This window comes from Zootoca vivipara, chromosome 1, assembly GCF_965207765.1.
Source record: "Zootoca vivipara chromosome 1, rZooViv2.hap1.1, whole genome shotgun sequence".
In the NCBI taxonomy this organism is placed as follows: Eukaryota; Metazoa; Chordata; class Lepidosauria; order Squamata; family Lacertidae; genus Zootoca; species Zootoca vivipara.
Window position 1 is genome coordinate 18,872,096 of NC_142582.1, and position 22,602 is coordinate 18,894,697.

A 22,602-nucleotide genomic window follows, 5' to 3' on the forward strand; every position below is an offset into this window, starting at 1 on the left:
AGCAGCGACACAGCGCCGGAAGTCACTTCTATGCATGTCCGGACATGCATAGAAGCGACTTCCGATGCTGCGCTACCCATGTCTGGGCACCGGAAATCAGGCAGCGCCAGGACCCAAAATGGAGCCTCCCTGGCAGGTAGGAAATCCAGGGGATTTACAGGATTTTTCCCAATCCGGGCTGCCAGCGGGAAACGGTTAAAAATTCGGGGGTTTCCTGCGAAAAACAGGAGACTTGGCAGCTATGCCCAGAAACAGGCTTCAGGTACTTGGGAATGCTCACCTCAGAGGAGAGGTGAACACAGGAAGCCTCAGATTCTTCCTTTGAAGACTTCCCCGCCACCACATGCACACTGATTTCCCCAGGGCCGAGCCGGCCTCATGCAACACAGTGGAGAAATCTCTTGGTTTGCTGGAGGGCTTTGAAGAGCTTCCTCTAGGACAGCTGGCAGAGTTGCCCTCACACCAAGGACAACTAGCAGCAAGTGGGTTTTCTCAAATCACTTTTCCTATGGGCAGTTCTAGCAAGGGAGATGTTGTGCGAGAGATGTTGCCCCCCAGGCAATCTGGGGTTGGGAGCCAAAAGTCATTTCCCATAAAGAACCATCTTCCCTAAAGGCGGCCTTTAGGGTTGGCTGGGCAAGGAGCGCTCAGCTAGCGCAAGAATTGGGCTTCCCCATTCCCAGCTTCCCCATCCCCAGTCCTTCAAAGAACAACCCCCCCCCCCCAAAAAAAGGAAGAGCAATGGAAGCATTTCTCCATAGGGTGCTGCCAAGAAGAGCTTGAGAGGTGATCCAAGTTCCTCCTAATTTTTTGTTGAAGAACTCTTGATGACTCCAAGTTAGTCTGAGGAAAGCGGGGAAGAATTCACCCATTTACTTACACCTAATGCCAGGGACGGTTTAAGGTGGCTAGAGATTTGAGTCCCAGTAGAATGACATCGCCGCTTAATGGTCTGGTTGCAGAAGAGGGCCTCGTCATAATTGAGAGCATAGGCAGACTGCAGTCCAGGCACCTGAAGATCTTTACAAGGCAAAGATCAAATCCCATAGCTGACCTGGAACTAGGAATACAAGTAAAGTGTTGTTGCTGTTTTGCTTTTGTTTTTTTAAAAGTTTATTGCCAACTTTTCTAGGAGCAGTATAGCTTGACTGCAATGGAGAAAAGAGTCACGTTCTACTATGGATGTGATTAGGAAAACATTGGGAATCAAAAAATTCACACTCATAAATTTGGTATATGAAAGAGTGTTACGGAGTCTAATGACAATTGAAAACAAACAATGAATATCTACCTCAGTGGTCTCTGTACTGTGTACATAAAAACTGTTTGGCATGAAAACACAAACAAATAAAAACAAATTTTATGTATCCAAATCACAAGTAATGCCGCCGACTGGGCCGCTACTAATATTTACCTAACCTTTGAGTGCCACACACAAATATTTTAATGTGTCATCCATTCGAGTGGGCTCTCAAATGATAAAAACTGCCCTTCCAAATGGAAGAGAGTGTCTCAAAGTCCACCATAGGCATCCATCCTGTTTGGTTCCAATGAGAGAAGTCTTGACAACTTACTTTTCTTGTGATAACGGGTGTACGTTTTCTGTAGTATATCCCATGCTTTTCACGTTCACAGAAAAGGTGGTGCTAAAACCAAATGATGTTTCGGTGTTTACAACGCTCAGTGTTAACGGACGCCTCTTTGCTTGCCCCCGAGACCAATTTGACTCACTGGTATGTAAGTATGCTAAGCCTCTGAACACCTTTCGGGTCAGAAGCTGTGCTTTGTACTCCTTACCTGAACGCTATATAACATACGCATTTCTTATCCTGAAATTTTCTCCTTGGCCTTTCTGCAAAACTATCCGCAAGACATCTGAAGGCAGCCCAGAAGAGGGAAACCTTTTAATGTTTACTGTTTTGTTATGTTTTTATATATGTTGGAAGCCATCCAGAGTGGCTGGGGCAACCCAGTCAGATGGGTGGGGTACAATTTTTATCATCATCATCATCATCATCATCATCACTGGAGATTTTCAAAACTTGGCAAGAGGACTGCAAAGAGTTGTGTGGGAAAGAGCCATACTATGGGAGTGGATAGCATTCTCCAAGTAGGACGTTCCCTGATTCAGACCAGGTTTTTAAAAATGTATTTATTTAGACAAATTTATACACTGTGCATATTTTCAGTATGAGTACCAGCCGCTTCTCTCATCTTTCACTCAAGAGCTACACTAGTGTCACACCCTCATCCTAGAGAGGTCTAGAAATCAACCACATAGCCATGGGCCTCACAGAAAACAATGGCAGGAACCAGCAAAAATACAGTACAGTTGTACCTTGGAAGTTGAACGGAATCCATTCCCGAAGTCCATTCAGCTTCCAAAATGTTCGGAAACCAAAGTGCGGCTTCCGATTGGCTGCAGGAAGCTCCTGCAGCCAATCGGAAGCCCCGTCAGACGTTCGTCTTCCAAAAGAAGGTTCGAAAACCAGAACACTCACTTCTGGGTTTCAATCGTTCAGGAGCCAATTTGTTCAGGAGCCAAGGTGTTTGAGATCCAAGGTGTTACTGTATTGAGGTGGTGATGGGCTTGTCCTTGGGCGACCCCAATGATATCCTTTGGTGTTGCCACCTGTGGAGTTGCCCTGCTGGCAGGGAGCTTACTTACCCAGATCTGGCTAAAGACCCCTAGTCCTGGAAGCACCAAGAGCAGTCGCCTGCTTACCCAGATGATGAACCAGGTATTTTCAATGAACCTTTAGGGACAGGAGAATAAAATGGCCTACGTTTGTGGTGTGAGAGCATATATCTGTCCTTTTTTAAAGTGCAGTAAAAAGAAGTGTACATGTAATTTTTAAAAAGCGTTTTATATATAGGCTGGCATATTGTGGAGGCACAGAATAAACTCTTTCAAGTCATTCCTCAGGGCTCTATAATTAAAACCACTGTTCTCATTAGAAGGTCTGGCTTTCCTTAAAACATTCAAAATGTTTGCGAGTACTAACAGCAGAGTAATCCCGCCATGCTCCCAAGGGGTCCACTTCCAGAGGCCAGGATTATTATTATAAAGTGCTTTTTGGTCCTTTCATTCAGAGCAGTTTTCGTTGCCAGGCCAGCATGAATTAAGTCCCTCGCTCCAAGCCTTGATCCTGGCTCTTGTCCCCACCCCCCACCCCATGAGACACTTTGAAGGATTCAATCCATTTCATAGGAACTGCAAAATGGAAGCTTTGATGTCGATTCAGAGACAAAGATAGTTTTGGATCGTGATTGTTTAAAATATAAAAGAAGCAACTAAATTTAAATGCGAATGTAAATTTTGTTTAGACGGCAGTGTGCTTCTGGCATGCCTACGCTTGCGTCCTTCATTTATCATTTTAAAGAGCCTTCTGTGTTTTGGGCACAGCAGGCAGATTGCAAAGAGCTGTAGGCAAAGAGTTTTGGCACTTGCCTGGCACTAAACAGCAGTGCTTTGGGGTTTCTGGAGAAGGGGCGAGGAGCCTTCCTTTGCAGTCCTTTGTGTTAAAAAGTTTGGGAGATCTTCAGAGTAGATACAAATGTAGTTGAAGGATAGCCAAGGATGGGTACATCCATGGAACTCTTTGAGTCCTGGTTCATAATCATAGTAAAGGCACTGTCTCATTAATTTTAACAACAACAAAAATCAATGCCTTCTACTGAATCAGTAAAATTTAAAAGTGCTTAACTTGGCTTGGATTGTGCCCACGTTTTTTGGTGCTTACGGCCATTATTCCTTCTACTCCTTAGGAAAGCTCGCGTTTAGGATAGCCTTAAATGTGCCAGGCAAAAGATTCCAGTTTTATGTTAATATTTAGTGAATATATTGCAGTATGGAAAATTTTTTTGGAAAGGGGAATGTTGTCAATGAACTGCACTGCCCTCTCGTGGAGTAAAAAGCAACTAGGAAGGATAGCTTCACCTATCGTTGGGCGGCTGCCAACTCAAATTACTGGTAACTAAAATGCAAAATTCTTCTTAACACAGGACCGTAGATATCAGCTCCTCTTACAAATTCAAGTGGGGAGCTGATTCTGAGAAATGAAAACCCTGCAAAATGGAACGCCTCACAGCTTGCAGGATTCTGCCTCTGCATCAGCTACAATTCCAGCGATAAATGGCAACCAAAATGCTGTCTAGTCTCCACACCCTGTTTTCCCAAGGTCAAAACAATCCTCCCCTTACCACCCACTCTCCGTTGCATCACTCACAAGCTGAGAGAGATAGAAATGCCATTTCTTAGTAGATGGACCATTTTGCTATAGAGTAATGCAGCACTAACAATACTTAGCATTTATAGAGTGTTTTAGAGTCCGAAGAATTTTGCATGGATTACGGTATCTCAGTACCTTTACAGCTCCAAGTGGGTGACATCGTCCCCGTTCTGCTTACTGAGTCAGGTGAGGTCAGCATAACAGCAGCATACCTAAGGCGGTGCGGAATTTCAACCCAATATTTTCAGTTCACATCTTCACCACAATGCAGTATTAGTTCTCTTTAGGTCAGCCAACAAAGCATACAAACTTTCCATTCGCGCACCAGGCCTCATCTTCATTCCTCGCGTTACGTGGCATGGAAAACGCCATTTTGATTTTTGTTTGTTTGTTTTAATGAACAATTAAGATTAATTTAGCCTGCACTTTGTACGTGCATATAGCTGTAATTAATATAATTGTGAGTGAAGGTCATGTGGAAACAAATGTTAGATAATGAATGGTATATTTATTCATGAGTGTACTCTTCGTATGTCAGAAGCCCCTGGTGTCAAGTAAACAAAGAAGGTTCTCCAGATGATTCCTAGGTCTGGAGATATGTGCTGTAAATGGCTTGTAAGAGCGCAAGGATTTCTCCTCAGACTGTTTCCCTGGGTGATATTTGCCACACTGGGGAAAACACAGTGGGTGTAAAAGGGCCCAGTTCAATCCCTGGCATCTCCAGGAAGGAATGGGTGTCCCCTATTAGGACCCATGGAAAGCCACAGCCAGTCAGTGTAGACTGGGCTAGATAAACCACTGGCCTCACTTTTCCTGGCAGCTTTTCCCTGTATGCTTTCCCCCCTGCAATACAGCAGGAATGAAGCACAAGAGAGAAAGAGATTTATATCATTGTATTTTAAGGCTGCTTTATTTCAGTTATTCGTTTCCTGCAGCAAGGAAAAGGACGAAACCTAGCTCGCATTGTTGGCATCCATCTGTCTCAAGAGACAATGGAGTGCACCTCCGGGGGTGAAGTCAAACCGCTGCGTTAGCAGAATCGAAGTGACCTCCCGGGGCACAAGCCTGGGCAGTGTGTGTGGAGGTCCTGGGCTGCCCAGATGACAAGACTCCCCTCTCAGCCTTGCTGATGTGGTCCAAAAGAAAGCAGAGAAATACATTTGGCACCAGCTTGGCTGCAGGAGTTGCTGGAAGGAGGCGTACAAGGCACCACCCAACCGTCTTAGGGACTGCACTCCGGATTTGTGTAGTGTTTACTGCTTAGCCTTTTCTCCTCTTGAAGATATCCCACAAGGCAGCAGAGGTTTAGGATCAGAGTTTCCCTTCTCCTAGACAGGCTACCTTTGCAGGTTGACAAGTCCTGCCTGCCCTTACTTAGCTCACAGTGACAATCATACCTGCATGCATTTCTCTGTGCGTTTATGCGGCAATGTGCGTGTTGTGCATTTAACTTTCAAGCCATTGTTCTCGTTTTGTGCTGGGACCAATATTCACATGGTAAATTTTGTACAAGCGCTACTGCGTGCAGAAAAGCAAAGCAGAACAAGGAGCTGTTAATGCAGAGTGAGAGATCAGGTGGATAAGAACGTTTACAGAGAGCTTAATTGTTCCCCCCCCCCCCCAGGCTCCACTGCAGGAACAAGAAGGCCCATCGACTGGGACTGTGGGAATGTTTGAACTCATGAGCTCCAAAGACTTAGCGTACCAAATGACCATTTATGAGTGGGAGCTTTTCAACTGTGTGCATGAGGTGAGGATAATTATTCTGCTTATCCCATCATACGCTGAGACAGAAGTGGCCCACATGGCGGGGGGCAGAGTCACAACAGAACTAGGTCTCTTCCCATTGCACCTGCACCGTGTTGGCCTTCCCATTGCTTCCCATTGCTGGTGGTAAAATCCAGAGGCGGTAGAATGAGCTTTATCACTTCAGACTGCAAGTGCAGAATGCCATTTGGCACACCAGGGAGGTATAACATTTCTGCCAATTCTTAAGTGAAAGGAAAATGTTTCTGTTTCTGGAAATATTATACAATTTGGGAGAAATTGAAATATGTTCAAATACTTTCTTATCAAACCTAATCTTACATTGCTGCTTGGTATACTACCATAAAATGTTAATTTAGGCTGCATTCACATGGCAGTTTATTTTGCTTTTTATTTTTTTATTTTGTATTTGGCCTTTCACATGATTTAAAAGACACGTCCAGAACTACAGGTTAATGCAAGTTTAGCACTCATTTCCATACTATTTGCAAATAGATCTCTCTTTTTTTTCTACTCCTCCTCCTCCTTTTTGTAGCAACTAACATGAAAATGAGAAGCAAACTTGCAGCAGTTTCCACTACAGTTCCAATATAATGTGGAACTTATAACAGGGAAAGTCATGAAAATGGAATAAACTGCTTTGTGAATGCAACCTTAGTTAACAGTGCGTAATGTTGGGCTCTTTCATATATCCTGGCTTGTTCCGAAGCTTTTAACTGTATTTTCCCAGTAACAATAAAATGGGAAACTATAGTTAATGGTTGGTTTACAAACTTGTGCAAAGGGAAAAGTAAAGGCGTGGCCAATGCACTTACTGTATTTGTAAGCTGACAAGACTCTTGTCTAGTACAAACAACTAGAAGGAGAATTTAGTCAGCTTTTGGGAAGAGAGGAGGAACAGAAATGTGACCAGAGAACACTTGCTACATAGCAAAATCCAGCCCTCTATTTGGAAACGTAACTAGAGATTTGTTCCAGGGCAGTTCTTTTTTTCTTTTCTTTTTTAAAATGCGCAAATCATTTGTCTAACCCTGATATTCTTCCCCTTCTCCTTTGTTCCTCCCCTAGTTGGAACTGGTCTACCACACATTTGGGAGGCACAATTTTAAGAAGACCACAGCGAATTTGGATTTGTTTTTGCGAAGGTTCAATGAACTCCAGTTCTGGGTAGTCACAGAGATTTGTCTTTGTTCCCAGCTCAGCAAACGTGTCCAGCTCTTAAAGAAGTTCATCAAGATTGCAGCCCAGTAAGTATAGCTCAACGGCATTCATGTTGCAAGTCCTATAAAGTTCCCTGGGAACGAGAGGAAGGCCCATTGAACTGAATGGGGCTTACTTTTGAGTAGGCATGTACAGTGGTACCTTGGTTCTCAAACTTAAGCTGTTCCGGAAGTCCGTTCCGAAACCAAAGCATTCTTAAACCAAGGCATGCTTTCCCATAGAAAGAAATGCAAAACAGATTAATCCGTTCCAGACTTTTAAAGACAACCCCTAAAACAGCAATTTAACATGAATTCTACTATGTAATGAGACCACTGATCCATATAATGAAAGCAATAATCAATGTACTGTACTATAAAATAAATAAGACAGTATTGTAGATGATAAAAATTAAAATTATTTTTTTTCCCTACCTGCATTGATGATAGTCATTGTTTGGGTGGGGGGCTTTTATCCATTTCCACAGTCACACAATCAATCAGTAGCTGAACTGGGTTCCACACAGTCAAAAAAAAAATTAACCAAAAAAGCCTCAAAAATAAATAGCAAAAACAAAAGCACCAAACTTAATCCGTTCCACAAGTCCGTTTGACTTCCAAATTGTTCGAAAACCAAGGCACAGCTTCTGATTGGTGCAGGCGCCCCGGGAACAATAGCCGACACCACATTGGACGTTCGGCTTCCGAAAAAAACATTCAAAACCAGAACACTTACTTCTGGGTTTTCGGTGTCTGGGAATCAAGGCGTTTGAGAACCAAGGTACCACTGTACAGGATTGCACTGTGGCAAGAGAGGTGTAAAATATGTCCTTAATTTGGGTTGTTACACTTGCCATGGACGAAGCCACGGCAGACTGCTGTAGACTTCACCTGATTGGTTTCCTGTCTTTGGCAGGATGAGTAAGAATTCTTTTGTATGAAGATTTTATTCTGCACCAGAGATAATTATTTCTTATCGCCTCTTAGACTGCCTGTGAGAAAGGAATTGTCCAGGAGCGGTCTATCCATTGCATGATTTTATATTCTTATTTATTTATGTGTTGCTTCCCAACTGCCAAAATAAGACTCAAAGCAACTTACCCCACCCCCCAAAAAAGAACATTAAAAGCAAATGTAAAACAATAATAAAACAGCCTAAAATGCACAAATAATATCTATATAAACAGATCTAACTCCACTCCATTAAAATAAAGATTCAAAGACTTGGGTGAACGAGAGTGTTTTTGCCTGGTGCCTAACACCAGCTAGTGATGGCGCCAGTCTGCCAGAATCTGGGTTTTCCCCATTTTGTAAAGTCCAAATTCTTCATAGGACACCCAGCATCACCACTGCAGGTAGCACATGTTATGCTTCCATTATTATCCTGTGCAATGATACTGGTGCAGAATGTGACGGGCCAAATTCAGAGTCTCGCAGTGTGTTAACAGTGTGAAGAGAACTGAACCACCCTTTTAGCCATTTTTTTAATTAAAAAAAAAAAGAATCTGTTTGCACAGAGCTAGTTCCGCATTCTGCCCAGCAGAGGGCAGTAGGACATATAGATAAGAACAACATGTGGTTCCTTTTCCTAACCATTAGCAGAAAATAGGAATAAATTTCATTAAGCTAAATAATTTGAGCAATTTCCTTATATACACTATTTTAAAATGAAACACAGTCCCCGCCCCCCCCCGGCACACAAACACTGATGAGCATTTCCTTTTAGTAAAGGGGGGGAAATAGGGAAAACATCAGCATTGCCTGAGGCAAGCAGCTAACTAATATCCCAGAATCATCACTGCTTACAGGATTAACCTCATGTTAATTCCCATTTGGCAACCTCCTGTTTATGTTAATATTCCCCCCCCCCGGCCTTTGTAAGTTGTAAATAGCTAAAGTTCTCAGGATCTTTTTTTATTTATTGAATGCAAATACTTGGGCAGATTTGATATCCCTAATATAAAACGATGACATCTTATTTCTGTTATTTCAGTTTCGTGGAGCTGTTCTTCGCAGTAAAAAAAAAAATCGCTACTATGGCAACATGGTTTTTTGTGTGTGTTAACTATACAGTGAAACAGGAAAATGTAATGGGATCATGAGGTCGATCAAATGTAGTTTGCTCAAAATAGGTGAATTTCAAGGATGTGAAGGGATATTGTTTGTAAATGACTTGCCTCAAGCTGTACCCATGGGAACTTCCTATGATCCAGAAAACTGTAGAAGCACCGTGTGGCCCATATATTCGTCTGGGTTTCCAAAGAAAGGGAGGGAGAAGGAATTGGCTCCTCCTTATGTTATTTGCTCCACCCACTTTTGATTCTTGCTTGTTCCACCATGAAGTGTGGTCCACTCTTGCCTTTCCCTGTGGTTCCCCAGCCTTGTCCTAAACCAGGAGTGGAGAACCTAACAGTTTAGCCAATTCTGGATCCACACGTCCTTCCACAGTGGGGACATAGGTTTCCAGGCGAGAGTTGTTCACGGTGTGGATTTGCCAAGCATGCCTTCCTCTTAGTACGTTTCTCCCTTGCGTCCTGAGATCAAGTTTCTTCAAAACCCATGACACCTTTGGTAAAGGCTTTTCTCCGACTGGAGCGCTCGCAGGCCAGTGTTTCCCAGTTGTCAGTGTTTATACTACATTTTTTAAAGATTTGCCTTGAGGCAGTCTTTAAACATCTTTTGTTGACCACCAGCATTACGCTTTCCATTTTTAAGTTCGGAATAGAGTACAGTGGTACCTCTACTTACAAATTTAATGCGTTCCGAACGCACATTCGTAAGTCGGAAACAATTGTAAGTCGAATCCCATAGGAATGCATTGGGAGAAAAAATTCGTAAGTCTAAGCAACCCTATCTAAAAATTCGTAAGTAGAAAAAATCCTATCTAAACCACATCCAAGATGGCGGACGGAGCTCCATTCGCAAGTAGAAACATTCGTAAGTAGAGGTACTACTGTAGTTGCTTTGGAAGACGATCATCAGGCATTCACACAACATGAAACCATGTTTATGGAAGACAATCTTACTCGGCTACGAGTGATCACCAAAGAAGAAAGAAGAAGAAGAATCTTTCCCACAAACCACCTCCAGATATTTACTGAACTGCATCATGATGCAGATGTATAAAACTTTTTTTTTTTACTATAGTTTTTTGCTCCCTTATAGTTAATTTTCTGGGTGGCATACATCAAATCATAAATGCAAATACAACATTAAAAACTAACAACAGCAGAGATAAAGATTACCATATAAGTTACCAGAACAGTATAGGATTTTATGGGGAAATGTCCCCTTGTACCAACAGAAGCACATAGCTGCCAAGTTTTCCCTTTTCTCACGAGGAAGCCTATTCAGCATAAGGGAAAATCCCTTAAAATAAGGGATAACTTGGCAGCTATGACAGAAGCAACGTTTGAATTCGGCCTTTGTCTCTTAGTAGGTTATGTTACTTTTGTTTCTCTAAATTGGAAGCTGAACTTCTGCTGAATGGGACTTGCAAAACTTAGCAAGTGAGCATTGTTTTTGGAAATGCCCACAGGATAGTGTTTATTGAGTGGAAGAGAATTAATAAATACTAAGAACAAAAATAAAGTGGTATGAAGAGGACTTTTAAGGAGTATCAGAATAAGACCTAAGTGGTGACATTGTGGGTGTATTATTAAACCTTTCTTGTTTCACAATTGCTTGTGATTTGACGTAATCCTCAAGAGGCTAACTTGGAAGCCAGTCCGGGTGATTCAGATGGTTTCCTTGTGAGAAATATGCTCAGAATTGCAACTGAAGGAGTTAGTCTAAAATAAATACAGTAGGATATCCTCCCATGTAATGAAGCATAAGCATGCTAATAAGACTTGTCTGGATGAACAATTCCAAAATATAGAAGCACTCTAGAAGCCAGGCTTTCTGATTCTGTTTGTTCCCCCCTGCCCAATCAACTTGTGAACCTCTTCTTTTCTAGTTGCAAGGAATACAAAAACTTGAATTCCTTTTTTGCTTTGATCATGGGACTAAGCAACGTTGCAGTAAGCCGCCTCACAATGACATGGGAGGTGAGTGCAGAGTAAATCCTAGTTCTACAAATGTCGCCTTTCGTTTCTTCCTTTGACTTTGCTGCTTTTGCACATCATGGTAAACCATTGTTGACGGTTCACCACAAATGGAGAGATTTCCCCCAATTTGCTCCTCCCCTATCAGGAAGAATGAACCACAATCCCTATCTGAGCATTATGTCTGGACCGGGCATCCTGGACCATGAGATGAAGTCAAGATTTCCTTTTCTCTTACCATTCATGGTTTGTTCAGAGCAAAACAAGTCGCAATTCCTAGTTCTTTCACCACACTAAGCCAGGGATTGTGGTTATGTGCCATTGCTTGTGCTAGGGGAGGAGTGAAGCGGTTGTGATCTCTGCATTCACAGTAAACCATTTACCATAGTTTACAGTGGCAGTGGAACCAAACATAAGAAGGGCTCTACTGAATCAGGCCAGTGACCCAACTAGCACCCTATGGGAAGCTCACAACTGGTATTCATAAGCCTGCAGTGGGCCACAATTGCTGTTTGGAACAGCATAGAAGAACCAAGAAGCCTTTGTGTTAGATAAGAAAGATATTTAAAATGAGTACAGTTGTACCTTGGATCCTGAACGCCTTGCGACTCGAATGTTTTGGCTCCCGAACGCCGCAAACCCGGAAGTGAGTGTTCCAGTTTGCAAATGTTCTTTGGAACCCAAACGTCCGACGTGGCTTCCGATTGGCTGCAGGACCTTCCTGCAGCCAATTGGAAGCTGCACCTTGGTTTCCATACGTTTCAGAAGCTGAACGGACTTCCAGAACGGATTCCATTCAACTTCCGAGGTACCACTGTATACCAAAAACAACAACCCTGAAGCGTTTCTGGTTAGGGATTATAGGAACAGAAATTCCCCCCCCCCCAAAAAAAATGTTGAAGTTGTTTATGTATGTAACAACAGCAGCTAGGATTGTTTTTGTGCAGAAGTGGAAGGGAGATGAAGTTCCCACCAAAGAAGAATGGATGAGCAAGATAATGGACTAGGCAGATACCGTTGGCCTCTGCTTTCCACCCTAAACAATAAAAAGACAATGCAGAACTGGCTAAATTAACCGTAAAATCAAGAGAATCTAATGTTGAGCATTTTGTGGAAGATTGGATGCCCTTTTTTGGATAGCTTAAAGAAATACTATAGTAAGAAAGCGGAATACTGAACTTTCCCCACAGAGCAGTTGAGTTACCACTGCCGTATCACAAGTAGCGTTTGAAACCCCTCAGTTTCAAAAGCAGTGACAGAGCATTTGATTGGTGTGCAGAAGGTCTCGGGTTCAATCCCTACCATCTCCAGGGAGGGCTGGAAAGGATTCTCTGCCTGAAACCCAGGATAGCCATTGCTAGTCAATGCGGATGCTAATGAGCTAATGGTCATTTAAAAACAAGAAGTCGAAAGTCCCCTGTAGCTCAGGGAACTAGTGTATACATTTCTTGGATCCTCACCTTAGTCATACATGTTCCAGTAATGATAACAAAGGAGAGAGAGAGAGAGAGACCTTTGGTTCCAGAGCTACTTCAGATTATATGTGGTAGTTCATATTACTGTATACAGCACCTTCTGGAAGTGCATACTTGAGGAATGATTGACCTGTGTACACATTGTAGAGGTCTGTTGTTCTTTAATGTAAATGATTTATCCAAATTACTGCTCCCAAGGACGTAATTATTTATTTGCTGCTCTAAAGATGGGGCCGACATGAAACTTGAAACAGATGTGTCTTCATCCCCCCCCAACCCCCCCCAACAAACCCTGCAGATGAACACTGGGAAATCCACACTGGGATAGGGATGGCTTTGCTGCTCCATAACCTCTACGAACCAAAAGAAAATCATCTCTCTGGCATTTCCCAGGGTATTGGGGGTGGGGGTGGAGGTTGGATCCCAAACTGCTAAAAGCTTCGTGGCTCTATATTTATAATCTGGTTGCTAGGAGACTTACTGTATTTTTTCCCTGCAGCTGCATTGTTGTAAACGTGTGGCAAAAGAGCAAGTCTTTTTCCATCTCGGGGCTGTGTTGTAGGAACTGTGCGTGGGGGAAATTCAGTCTGCTGCTGCGCACACAGTTCAGTCCATCTTGATTCGATTACAGGCTTCCCACATGTGTGCTTGTCTCTTTTATTGACAGAAACTTCCAAGCAAGTTCAAGAAGATCTATGCAGAGTTTGAAAGCTTAATGGTAACTGGCTTGATGCTTAAGTGCGCGCTACCTGGATTCACCCTGGTTTATGAACACCTGATCTGAATTTGTCTATTTTCCAACGTTTTTATGTGTCCTTGTGTGACTTTAAGGAATTTATGAGCCCGCCACAGGACTGATAAAACAAGCATGTATGACTAATAAATTATACTCTCAGGGAGCTTATTCTGAGAAAATGTATGCCCTACTTAAAGTCGGCCTGGGAAATTTAGAAAACTTTTATCATCCCTTGATATTTCTGCTAGATTCTATATTCCAACCAGCATGCATTATTGTTACAGATTTATGGTTTTACAGCTTTATAGAGATGGCTCAGCAAATGAGCAAAGGAGAAGCATGCAACAGCTCTCGTCTTCAGATAAGCACACTGTTTAATAACCACACCTCTAGCTGTATTTTCCCTTTTGATAATAAACACTTCTTTTGTTAAGTAATTACACTCTCATCAGACGGCACATAACTTATAAGGAACAGGCAGCTAATGAAATGGATGATTACTAGCTTTCTTTCCAAAGAAGCGTTGAAAGACTATCCTTATTATGAACAAAGCATAAATTAGGTTATGAAATTGTTACATTTTAAAAAAAAGCAAACAAACTGTTAACTAACAGGTATTTGTATTTTGCCAAATACTTGCACAGGTCTAACTGTGTCTTTCCCCCCTCAGGACCCATCAAGAAATCACAGGGCCTATAGACTGACGGTAGCTAAACTGCAACCTCCCGTTATTCCATTCATGCCTTTACTCATAAAAGGTAACTATCTGAAAGGGGTGAAGAGCATGCAATAATAATAATAATAATAATAATAATAATAATAATAATAATAATAATAGAAGATTTCAAATGATACTTTTGATCCCCGTTTCCCCATTTTACAGAAGAAAGGTTTTTTCACAAATCTAAGCATTACTGTCTAAATGTTACTTTTTCCTTTTTCTTTTTTCTTCCTTTTTACAAGTAAATGCTTTGAATGGGCAATAGCATGTAGGAAGTGAGAAAGGTGGTCCATTTTCTCAGTGTCCAGATATCTATCTATGTCAGATTCAACTATTGCCAGTTACACAGGTGGTGCCTTTATTTGTATTGCAGACATGACATTTATTCATGAAGGGAACAAGACCTTCATCGACAATCTAGTGAACTTTGAAAAAATGGTAAGTAGGGCATATTTCTAAAGCAAGATTTCCGATGGCTGCGTAAGAGTGATGACTGAGCACTGGGCGTTACCTGCTTCCTATAGAAATGGGTGGGGGGGAACTGATTCCCATTGCTTTTTGGATGTGCGTCCACCCCATAGTTGTACAAAAGGGGCAGAGTAGCAGGCTGGCCCCAGGACCAGGCAGGCTTTCAGACTGGAAAATATTTCAGAGTTGTTTCAGTTCAGAGTAAAATCTATTGCCTTTCTGGGTTGCATATCTGTGTTTTTAAGTACAGTCGTACCTTGGTTTTCGAACAGCTTAGTTCTCAAAATATTTTGGCTCCCGAACGCCGCAAACTCGCAAGTGACTGTTCCAGTTTGTAAAGTATTTTTGGAAGCCAAACATCGAACATGGGCTTCCATGGCTTCCGATTGGCTGCAGGAGCTTCCTGCAGCCAATCAGAAGCCACACTTTGGTTTCCAAACGTTTTGGAAGTTGAACGGACTTCCGGAATGGATTCCATTCGACTTCCGAGGTACGACGGTAACCTGTTTTGTTGCTTTCCTGTATACCACTTGGAGATTTTGAAATACTAAGCAGTTTGGAAATGCTTTAAAGTGATTGGCAGATAAATGAACCACTGATTTAATTCAATGGATCCAGCAGGAAAGCATATTTTTTAAAGTTACTTGCCACTTGCAGGTTAGTGTTGCTCACCTATATATACTGCCAATGAAGCCACAGCAAGTTCTCTTACCAAAATCATCATTTATCTGCCTAATTTCTCTCAGTAGCAAATTTTGCTGGCAGATACCAATGGTTAGGCATATTCTGATCTACCTGGAATGTCCTGCTTCCTTAGGAAACGGACTTCCTTGACACACTTATATACAAGCATCTGGGGACTTCTGTTTCAGTGTATCCGAAGAAGTGTGCATGCACACAAAAGCTCATACCTATGACAAACTTAGTTGGTCTCTAAGGTGCTGCTGGAAGGAATTTTTTTTATTTTGTTTCTTGACACATATCAGTTAAAAGAATGCTACTGCTTCCTTTTTCCTTCTCTTTTTTCTTTGAATTCTCGCTTCAGACTACAGTACAGTACCTGTTCTCCAAATAAACCTCTAGAGGGCAGCATCTCACATACCAAGTCAATGGATTGTGTAATGGCATGTTAATAACACTGTACTGGTTTTATTATTATTATTTTTTATTAAAAAACCACCTATTTTAAAACTATTTTGATTTCCCTAATGGATTTGGTACAGCATGTTGAGCAGGCAGTGGCATCCCTGGAGCCTGTAAGGATTGTCTGCATTTGACCACAGATTCAGAGGCCTTTTTGTCTTGAGTTAGAACCCCTATAGTACAACAAAGGCCTGGTTTTTTAAAATGTTGCAGAGCTCTAACTTCAGGCTGCCAACGGAGCTCTTGTGAACGGATGATTTTCTGTGCAAATAATAAAACAATAACAATAGCAACAGAGTATTTTTAAAAAACAACAACAACCCTGAATATTACTAAAGTGTAGTTGCCTGGAGAAATTATTTATGAGGTAAATAATAATTTTTTTAAAAAAAAAAATATGTCAGGGGAGATAAAGGCCTTAGATTTCCCCTCACATGCCCATTTTCTACATGCAGGGAACATTGCTTTTGCCCGAAAGACCATTCGGTACATCTCAGAGACATAGGTTTGCCGTTTCGCCTGCTGTTTGGGAGAGTTGTGACTTAATCTGTGCCAAAAATCAAGCTCGGTGTGGCTTTAATCCCTACCACACCACCACCAAAAAAAGAGAAGAAGCCAGTGTTGCAAATTGCCCGATTCTGTGAGGCTGCCGTTCACCTGTCAGGCTAGTGAGTTCTCCAGGACGAATTATGCAGTCAAATATTTGGCACCGGTGCTGTTGCAGGCCGGGGGGGGGGGCTAGAGGCCTAGAAGGACAGGCCTTCTCTGTCTTTAATAGCTGCGCTAAAGAAAGGATCCTGGCAGGTGCCACTTTTCCTGCAGGAATGACAAAAGCTGCAGAAATTTGCCTTTCTGCACAACTCCCGAAAGGCTCAGGAGTCCTGGTTGGGTGTTTTTTGTTTTTTGTTTTAATCCAGTCTTCACTAACTTACCTGTCACTGGTGCCTTGACTTAACCCACACAGCAGCTTCCCGATCCAGGCAATGGGGAATAAAATGCAGATCTGTGGCTCCTAACCTGACCAAGAAAATAAATTGAGGCTTCTGTTGTAGATAAAGGTAGAAGAATTGCAGGTGCATAGCTGGGGGCCTAGCTAGAGAGCTTTGCTTTTATGCCTGGAGGTGGCCATGAGAGGAGCATGCTTTCCTGATGGGAAAGCAAGATGCACAGGAACAGATTCCACTGTTGTCCCTCTCTCTCTCTCTCTCTCTCTCTCTCTCTCTCTCTCTCTCTCTCTCTCTCTCTCCCCCCCCCCCCAAATTCCTTGCATCAGGAAAAGAGCTGCATTGCTCCATGTGGCACTTGTCTAACGTGCTTTGCGAGAATATCGCTGCCATGGTACTTGCTGAAAAGCAGCCCGTAGGGGCACCCCAAGACGCCTCTGCAACACAAGCTTCTCCATCCATGGCCGTACAAAAATAGTGCCATCAACCACTGGTTCTCCTTTTTACTGAGACTCTTCACCCTTGAGGTGTGAAATGAGGATTAGCGAAATTGTGCATATTGGTTTTCAGGTTTTATGGATCTGAACAAAAGGAATCCACGCACTGATCCTTATGGGGGGGTGGGGAAGAGAGGGAAAGCATTCTTTCGTTTTTGGAACATAAAGATTATGCAAAAAAAAGAAGAAGGAGGAGTATGTGACTTAAACCCTTAGTGGTTTTTGTGTGGTGCGGTATGAATATTTATAACAACGTTGGAGCCTGGGTCTAGGAATGGATTAGCAGAAAATGTCCTGGCTTGCTGCCACTATTCTAGGCTGCCTGCAAGCTGAATTGGAACTGCAGGATGAGAGTGTCGAGGTGACAGGGCAAGCCTGGAGAATTCATTGTGATGTATGGTTGGCTCTGTTTTGGAGGGATCCAGATTTAGTGCTGCATAACTTTCCAGCAATGGAGTTCCACACCACACTGGGAAAACTTGAACTAATTATTATTATTTTTTTGGGGGGGGATACAAAGTTAGTAAACAGTTTGCTTGTGGGGGTTGCATGTGTGTGTGTTGTTGGGTTGGGATGATTATTATTACAGCCGTACCTTGGATGCTGAACACTTTGCGAGCTGAATGTTTTGGCTCCTGAACCGGTTTGCGAACGTTCTTTGGAACCTGAACGTCTGACGCGGGTTCCGATTGGCTGCAGGAGCTTCCTGCAGCCAATTGGAAGCCGCACCTTGGTTTCAGAATGTTTGGGAAGTCGAACGGACTTCCGGAACGGATTCTGTTCGACTTTTCTGAGGTATGGCTGTTTTTTTTTGGCAGAGCTTTGAACTCTTTGTTATCCCTTAGACATTTGAATTTGTAAGTATAGTCAACAATCCGCTGCAGGGTTTCCCAAATGTGGGTCTCCAGCTGTTTTTGGACTACAACTCCCATCATCCCTAGCTGGCAGGACCAGCGGTCAGGGATGATGGGAGTTGTAGTCCAAAAACATCTGCAGACCCACATTTGGGGAAACCCTGATCTACTGTTTCCCTTATGAAACATTACTAAGGCCAGCTTTACAACCAGTTTCAAAGTCAGATTCCTAAATGAAAAATAATAAAAAGAACCAGATTCATAATCATAAACTAAAAAAATAAATAAATGCAAAGGGCCCATGCATTGCACAGTTATATGTTTTCCTGATTCATGTTGGTCCGAAAGAGTCATTGGCAGTCATTCCTCTTTGGTACACTACCTTTCGGTAATGTGGCTATGGGAATGTTGTGTTTGTGTTAACTGCTGTTTCCAAATGTTTGGTACTGCATGGTTTTTAAAACACTCCCAGGTAAATGTAAGAATGAAACATAAATAAACACCTGTTCAGCATGGGGGAGGTCACTGAAAAGATTTTACTGGAACAGAAAAAGGATTAAACAAATTTACAGAACAAATTCATTCAACGGGTATGACAGCAGAATCTTACTTCCTTGTTCACAAGCAGTGTGTTTCTGAATAGCAGATACCTGGGGGCAACAAAAAAAGAAAGCACATTGTCTCCATGTCCTATCAGCCTTCTTCAAGCTGGTATCCTCCAGGTGTTGTTTTTTTTTTTACTATCATCCTTGACAAACAGCTATACTAGCTGGGGCTGATGGGGTTTTTTTTGTTTCAGAACTTCTGGAAGACACCAGACTGGGCAACACTGAATTATAAATAGAGCCTTGGTTTGATCCCACATGGTGATTTGCTTAGGTTGCATACAAACAATATTTTTTTGTCATTGTTGCTGGAAAAGCCTCAGAGAGCTTGTTCAGATACTGCAGAAAAGCACGTGTGGGGCATTTTATCATTTCCGAACATAGGTGGAGCAGTCCATCTATCAATGCATCCCCGTGTTAAAAGAGGCATGCCTATAGAAAAGTAGCATATTGGGCTCCTGGAATGGGGAGGAAGTCTAGACTAAACCCTTTTAATTCTGACAGGCTTGCTTGCCACATGCAGGACGATGGTTTTAATAATGTTGGCTATTATTCTTCCTTCCAGCGTATGATTTCAAAAACCGTTAGGACAGTGAAATTCTGCCGGAGTCAGCCTTTCAGTAAGTATCAAAATATGTGCGTTGTTACTGTTATCTGAAGAAGTGTGCATGCACACGAAAGCTCATACCAATGACAAACTTAGTTGGTCTCTAAGGTGCTCCTGGAAGGAATTTTGTTTTGTTTTGTTACTGGTACAGTTGTTCCCTCTATGCCACAAGCTTATAGGCTGCAAACACAATCTGGAATGACAGCCTATGCTAGAGGCACAATCTAATTCTACTGAAATCAGCGTTCGCTGGATGTGCCTCCTGAGTCATTTTACTAGAGACATCAAGGTGCAGTTTTGAGGTTTTAATCAGATTACCTATGCTGATAAAATAATGCACGCCGTTCCTCCAGTAATTATGAAAAAATAATTCAAAGGAGAACTAAGCGAAGCACCAATTTGTGGGACGAGGATTACAGAAGAATACAGCAAGGTTAATTTGAAAGGGATGAAAGGACGGGGTTTTTTGTGAATGTGGCGTCCTGGCTTTGCATGTTTATATATTCTGCCGGTGGAAGGCTGCGTGGCTTGTCTTGTTCTGCTCAGATTTGCGTTTGACTAAGCGTACCAATGGCACATCACTTCTGTTTCATCAGATCCCGACGCATCTCTGGTGAATAAGAACCATCAGGATGTCCGGAGTTACGTTCGGCAATTAAGTGTGATTGACAACCAGAGGACTTTATCACAGATGTCACACCGGCTCGAACCACGGCGTGCTTAAAACGTTTCAAGTGATTATTACACCTTCCCTTTTTCTCCGGTACAAGGTCATTTGTTCTATTTTGTGTGCTGCTGCACTGCCAATGCAAATATAAGCAACAACAGATTCTAACATTTTAGGTAATTAACGCACAATGGTACCTGCCACCCCTGAGAAATAACAAGAGGCTGTTTGAAGAGGCCATGAGCTGTAGCTGGGAGATTACTGGTGTTATATATACACTTCTGGTTCTGAAACACACAAAACGCGTTGTACAGAAATTAATCTTTATTTAAGAATTTTTTTTAAAAAAAGGAGAGAAAGAGAGGGTACCGAAAGCAAAATGGTATAACAGCTGGTGAAAAGTTGAACCTATAACTTCCGCCGTTTCCAGTGAATGTATAGGTGGGTCCTCTTATCTAATAAAAGAAATAGCAGTATTTTCTAATACATTATCAAATTGAAGGCCAACTTCTGCCCTTGGTTTTGCATGTTTGGCTCACAAGAGCTTCAGTAGCAAATAAATAAATGAAATGAAATACCTAATGGCAGAAAACAAGGTACAGTTACGAATTGCCATGGCTTTAGTATTCAGAGAATAGTAAAAAAAAAGCCTTTCCCTGTAAGAGAATTATATTTTTTAAGTCAGCTCTTAACCACATTTGCCTTACTGCAGTAGAGCATTGTGGCCACTTAAGTTAACCTGAGCGCTGACTGGGCCTCTAATACTTAGGTACATATTTGTTTACATTTCATTTCTTTTGGGTTTTTTCTTTAAACTGTCAATCAGGATTTTACAAAATGCCAGGAAAAAAGTAACGATAGTTTGGGATGAGGGGGGAAAAAGCATTAAAAGCAGCAAAAAACAACAACAACCCACAAAACTTCTTCAGAAAGAGCACAATATGCACAACATATTTTCAAAATAATACTGTTTTTTTTTCCCTGGGCACTGAAACCTTCGACAATCAGCTACACCTTTGGGCTGATTAGGTTTGTCTTTTCTGGATTTTAAACTTTACAAAATATCCTCCGATTTTCAGGAATCGTTTTGCACTTTTAAGTAGGCAGTATACAGAAACGTCAATTCATTGTGAGGATTATTTATTTCTTTTTATGTGTTCGTTGTCGCACCACAACAAATTACTTTAATCTTGTTTTATTCAGCATGTAATTGAAGTACAATTTGGTCTTTGTACTGTACACGCTCTACATTTCATGGCTATGAGGAGTGTGCCGTATGTTTTATGTAAATAAAATGCACTACCTTCATTAAACGTAACTGCCGATGGAAGCATGTGTGCCGTCCTTTATTAAAAACGGTAGCGCCTGTTATTTGCACCTTGATCTATTACTATAGATACTATCTTTGCCCAACGTAGACAGTAGTTGAACTTTGCTATTATGCATTCAATAAATACTTCCCTCCTCTCTCTCTTTCAGCAAACCTCCTATTTGACCCTGAAATAGCTGGACTATAGCGCAAATGATAGAGCACACTTTGCATGCCAGAAAGCTTCAGATTCAATCCGTAATATCTCCAGGTTGGACCGGAAAGCTGTTGTCCATGAGCATAGACACGTCTGAGCTAGATGGTCTGGCTTGCCTTCCTATGAGTTTGGGCTTCACTAGACTGAAGGCATTCGAGCACATTGGAACTTTAGTTTTGTACAGTTAAAGGGGGGGGGAGGAGGTTCAAGGGCCCTGTTGCCCTAGCAAGACAAATCCACTTCACAAAAAAATTGGGTTCTTTGCGGTCGGGAGCAAAAGCACAGAAAGGTGTAGGATGAACAAACGGCCGAAAGGAAGGCATTTGAACACCCTGCGAGCAAATCGGGATGAATGCTCAACAAGAACCAGATATAATCTAACCTCAGCGTAAACTTTGTGCGAGCAAATCAGGATGAATGCTCAATGAACAAGCAGTCTGCCTTTTTTGAAGGTGAAAAGGACCCAGAGAAGAATTCAAAGGGCATTGCATCGAAATGGCTTTCTCAACTCCAGGAAATAGAGACAACTCGGTGCAGGGCAACCTACTCATACGCGAGTCCAAAGGGTTTGATGCAGCACGCTGGGATAGGCAGGAGAGGAGAATAATGCTCTCAAAAGCCTCCTAAACTCAGGCTGGGATTGTCTCTTTTCAAAGGACAAATTGGGGCATGTCCCCACACTTTAAAAAAAAAAAACATGTTAACATACCAGGCTACAATCCTGGCATTTAGTCACCAGCTTGGCATAAAATAGGAAGGTGGGCCTACAACTGACAGACCAAGGTTTCTTGATTGCGAAAGGAAGCTCCCTCCAGATTTCTAGAAACCAACGTTTTCACTGAGCTAGTGCAAGCTTATGGAAAAGGGTGGTGTTCCTGCCTCAGTCTCAGGGCTGGCCCAAGACACTTTGTTAGCCTTCCCATATCCCAAGTCAAGGTACGTAGGGAAGGGGGAGGGGCATTTGATTCAGTTTGCACTTTAAGGTAAATGTCAGGGGATTGTTGTGGCTACTCTTGAGTAAAGACGCTCCAGTCCGCTCTGTCTTTCAGAGTTTTATTGTGCATATTATTTACAGTACAGAGATATCAGAAAACATGACTGCCTAGTCCGATTCA

General features: G+C 42.2%; 1 protein-coding gene across 4 annotated transcripts in view; it reads left to right on the top strand.

Moving 5' to 3' along the window:
• The window catches only part of RAPGEF4 (Rap guanine nucleotide exchange factor 4), a 150,950-nt gene extending 129,659 nt beyond the window's left edge, over positions 1-21,291 (top strand). For all 4 annotated transcript variants that reach the window (XM_035135206.3, XM_035135200.3, XM_088658969.1 and 1 more), the window contains 9 exons: positions 1,636-1,733; positions 5,857-5,982; positions 7,068-7,246; positions 11,157-11,247; positions 13,387-13,437; positions 14,126-14,213; positions 14,550-14,614; positions 19,253-19,307; positions 19,891-21,291. In XM_035135206.3, coding sequence (XP_034991097.3) covers positions 1,636-1,733; positions 5,857-5,982; positions 7,068-7,246; positions 11,157-11,247; positions 13,387-13,437; positions 14,126-14,213; positions 14,550-14,614; positions 19,253-19,307; positions 19,891-20,018 — 881 coding nt within the window. In that variant the 3' untranslated portion in view covers positions 20,019-21,291. The remainder of the gene's footprint in view (positions 1-1,635; positions 1,734-5,856; positions 5,983-7,067; positions 7,247-11,156; positions 11,248-13,386; positions 13,438-14,125; positions 14,214-14,549; positions 14,615-19,252; positions 19,308-19,890) is intronic.
• The last annotated feature ends 1,311 nt before the right edge of the window (positions 21,292-22,602 follow it).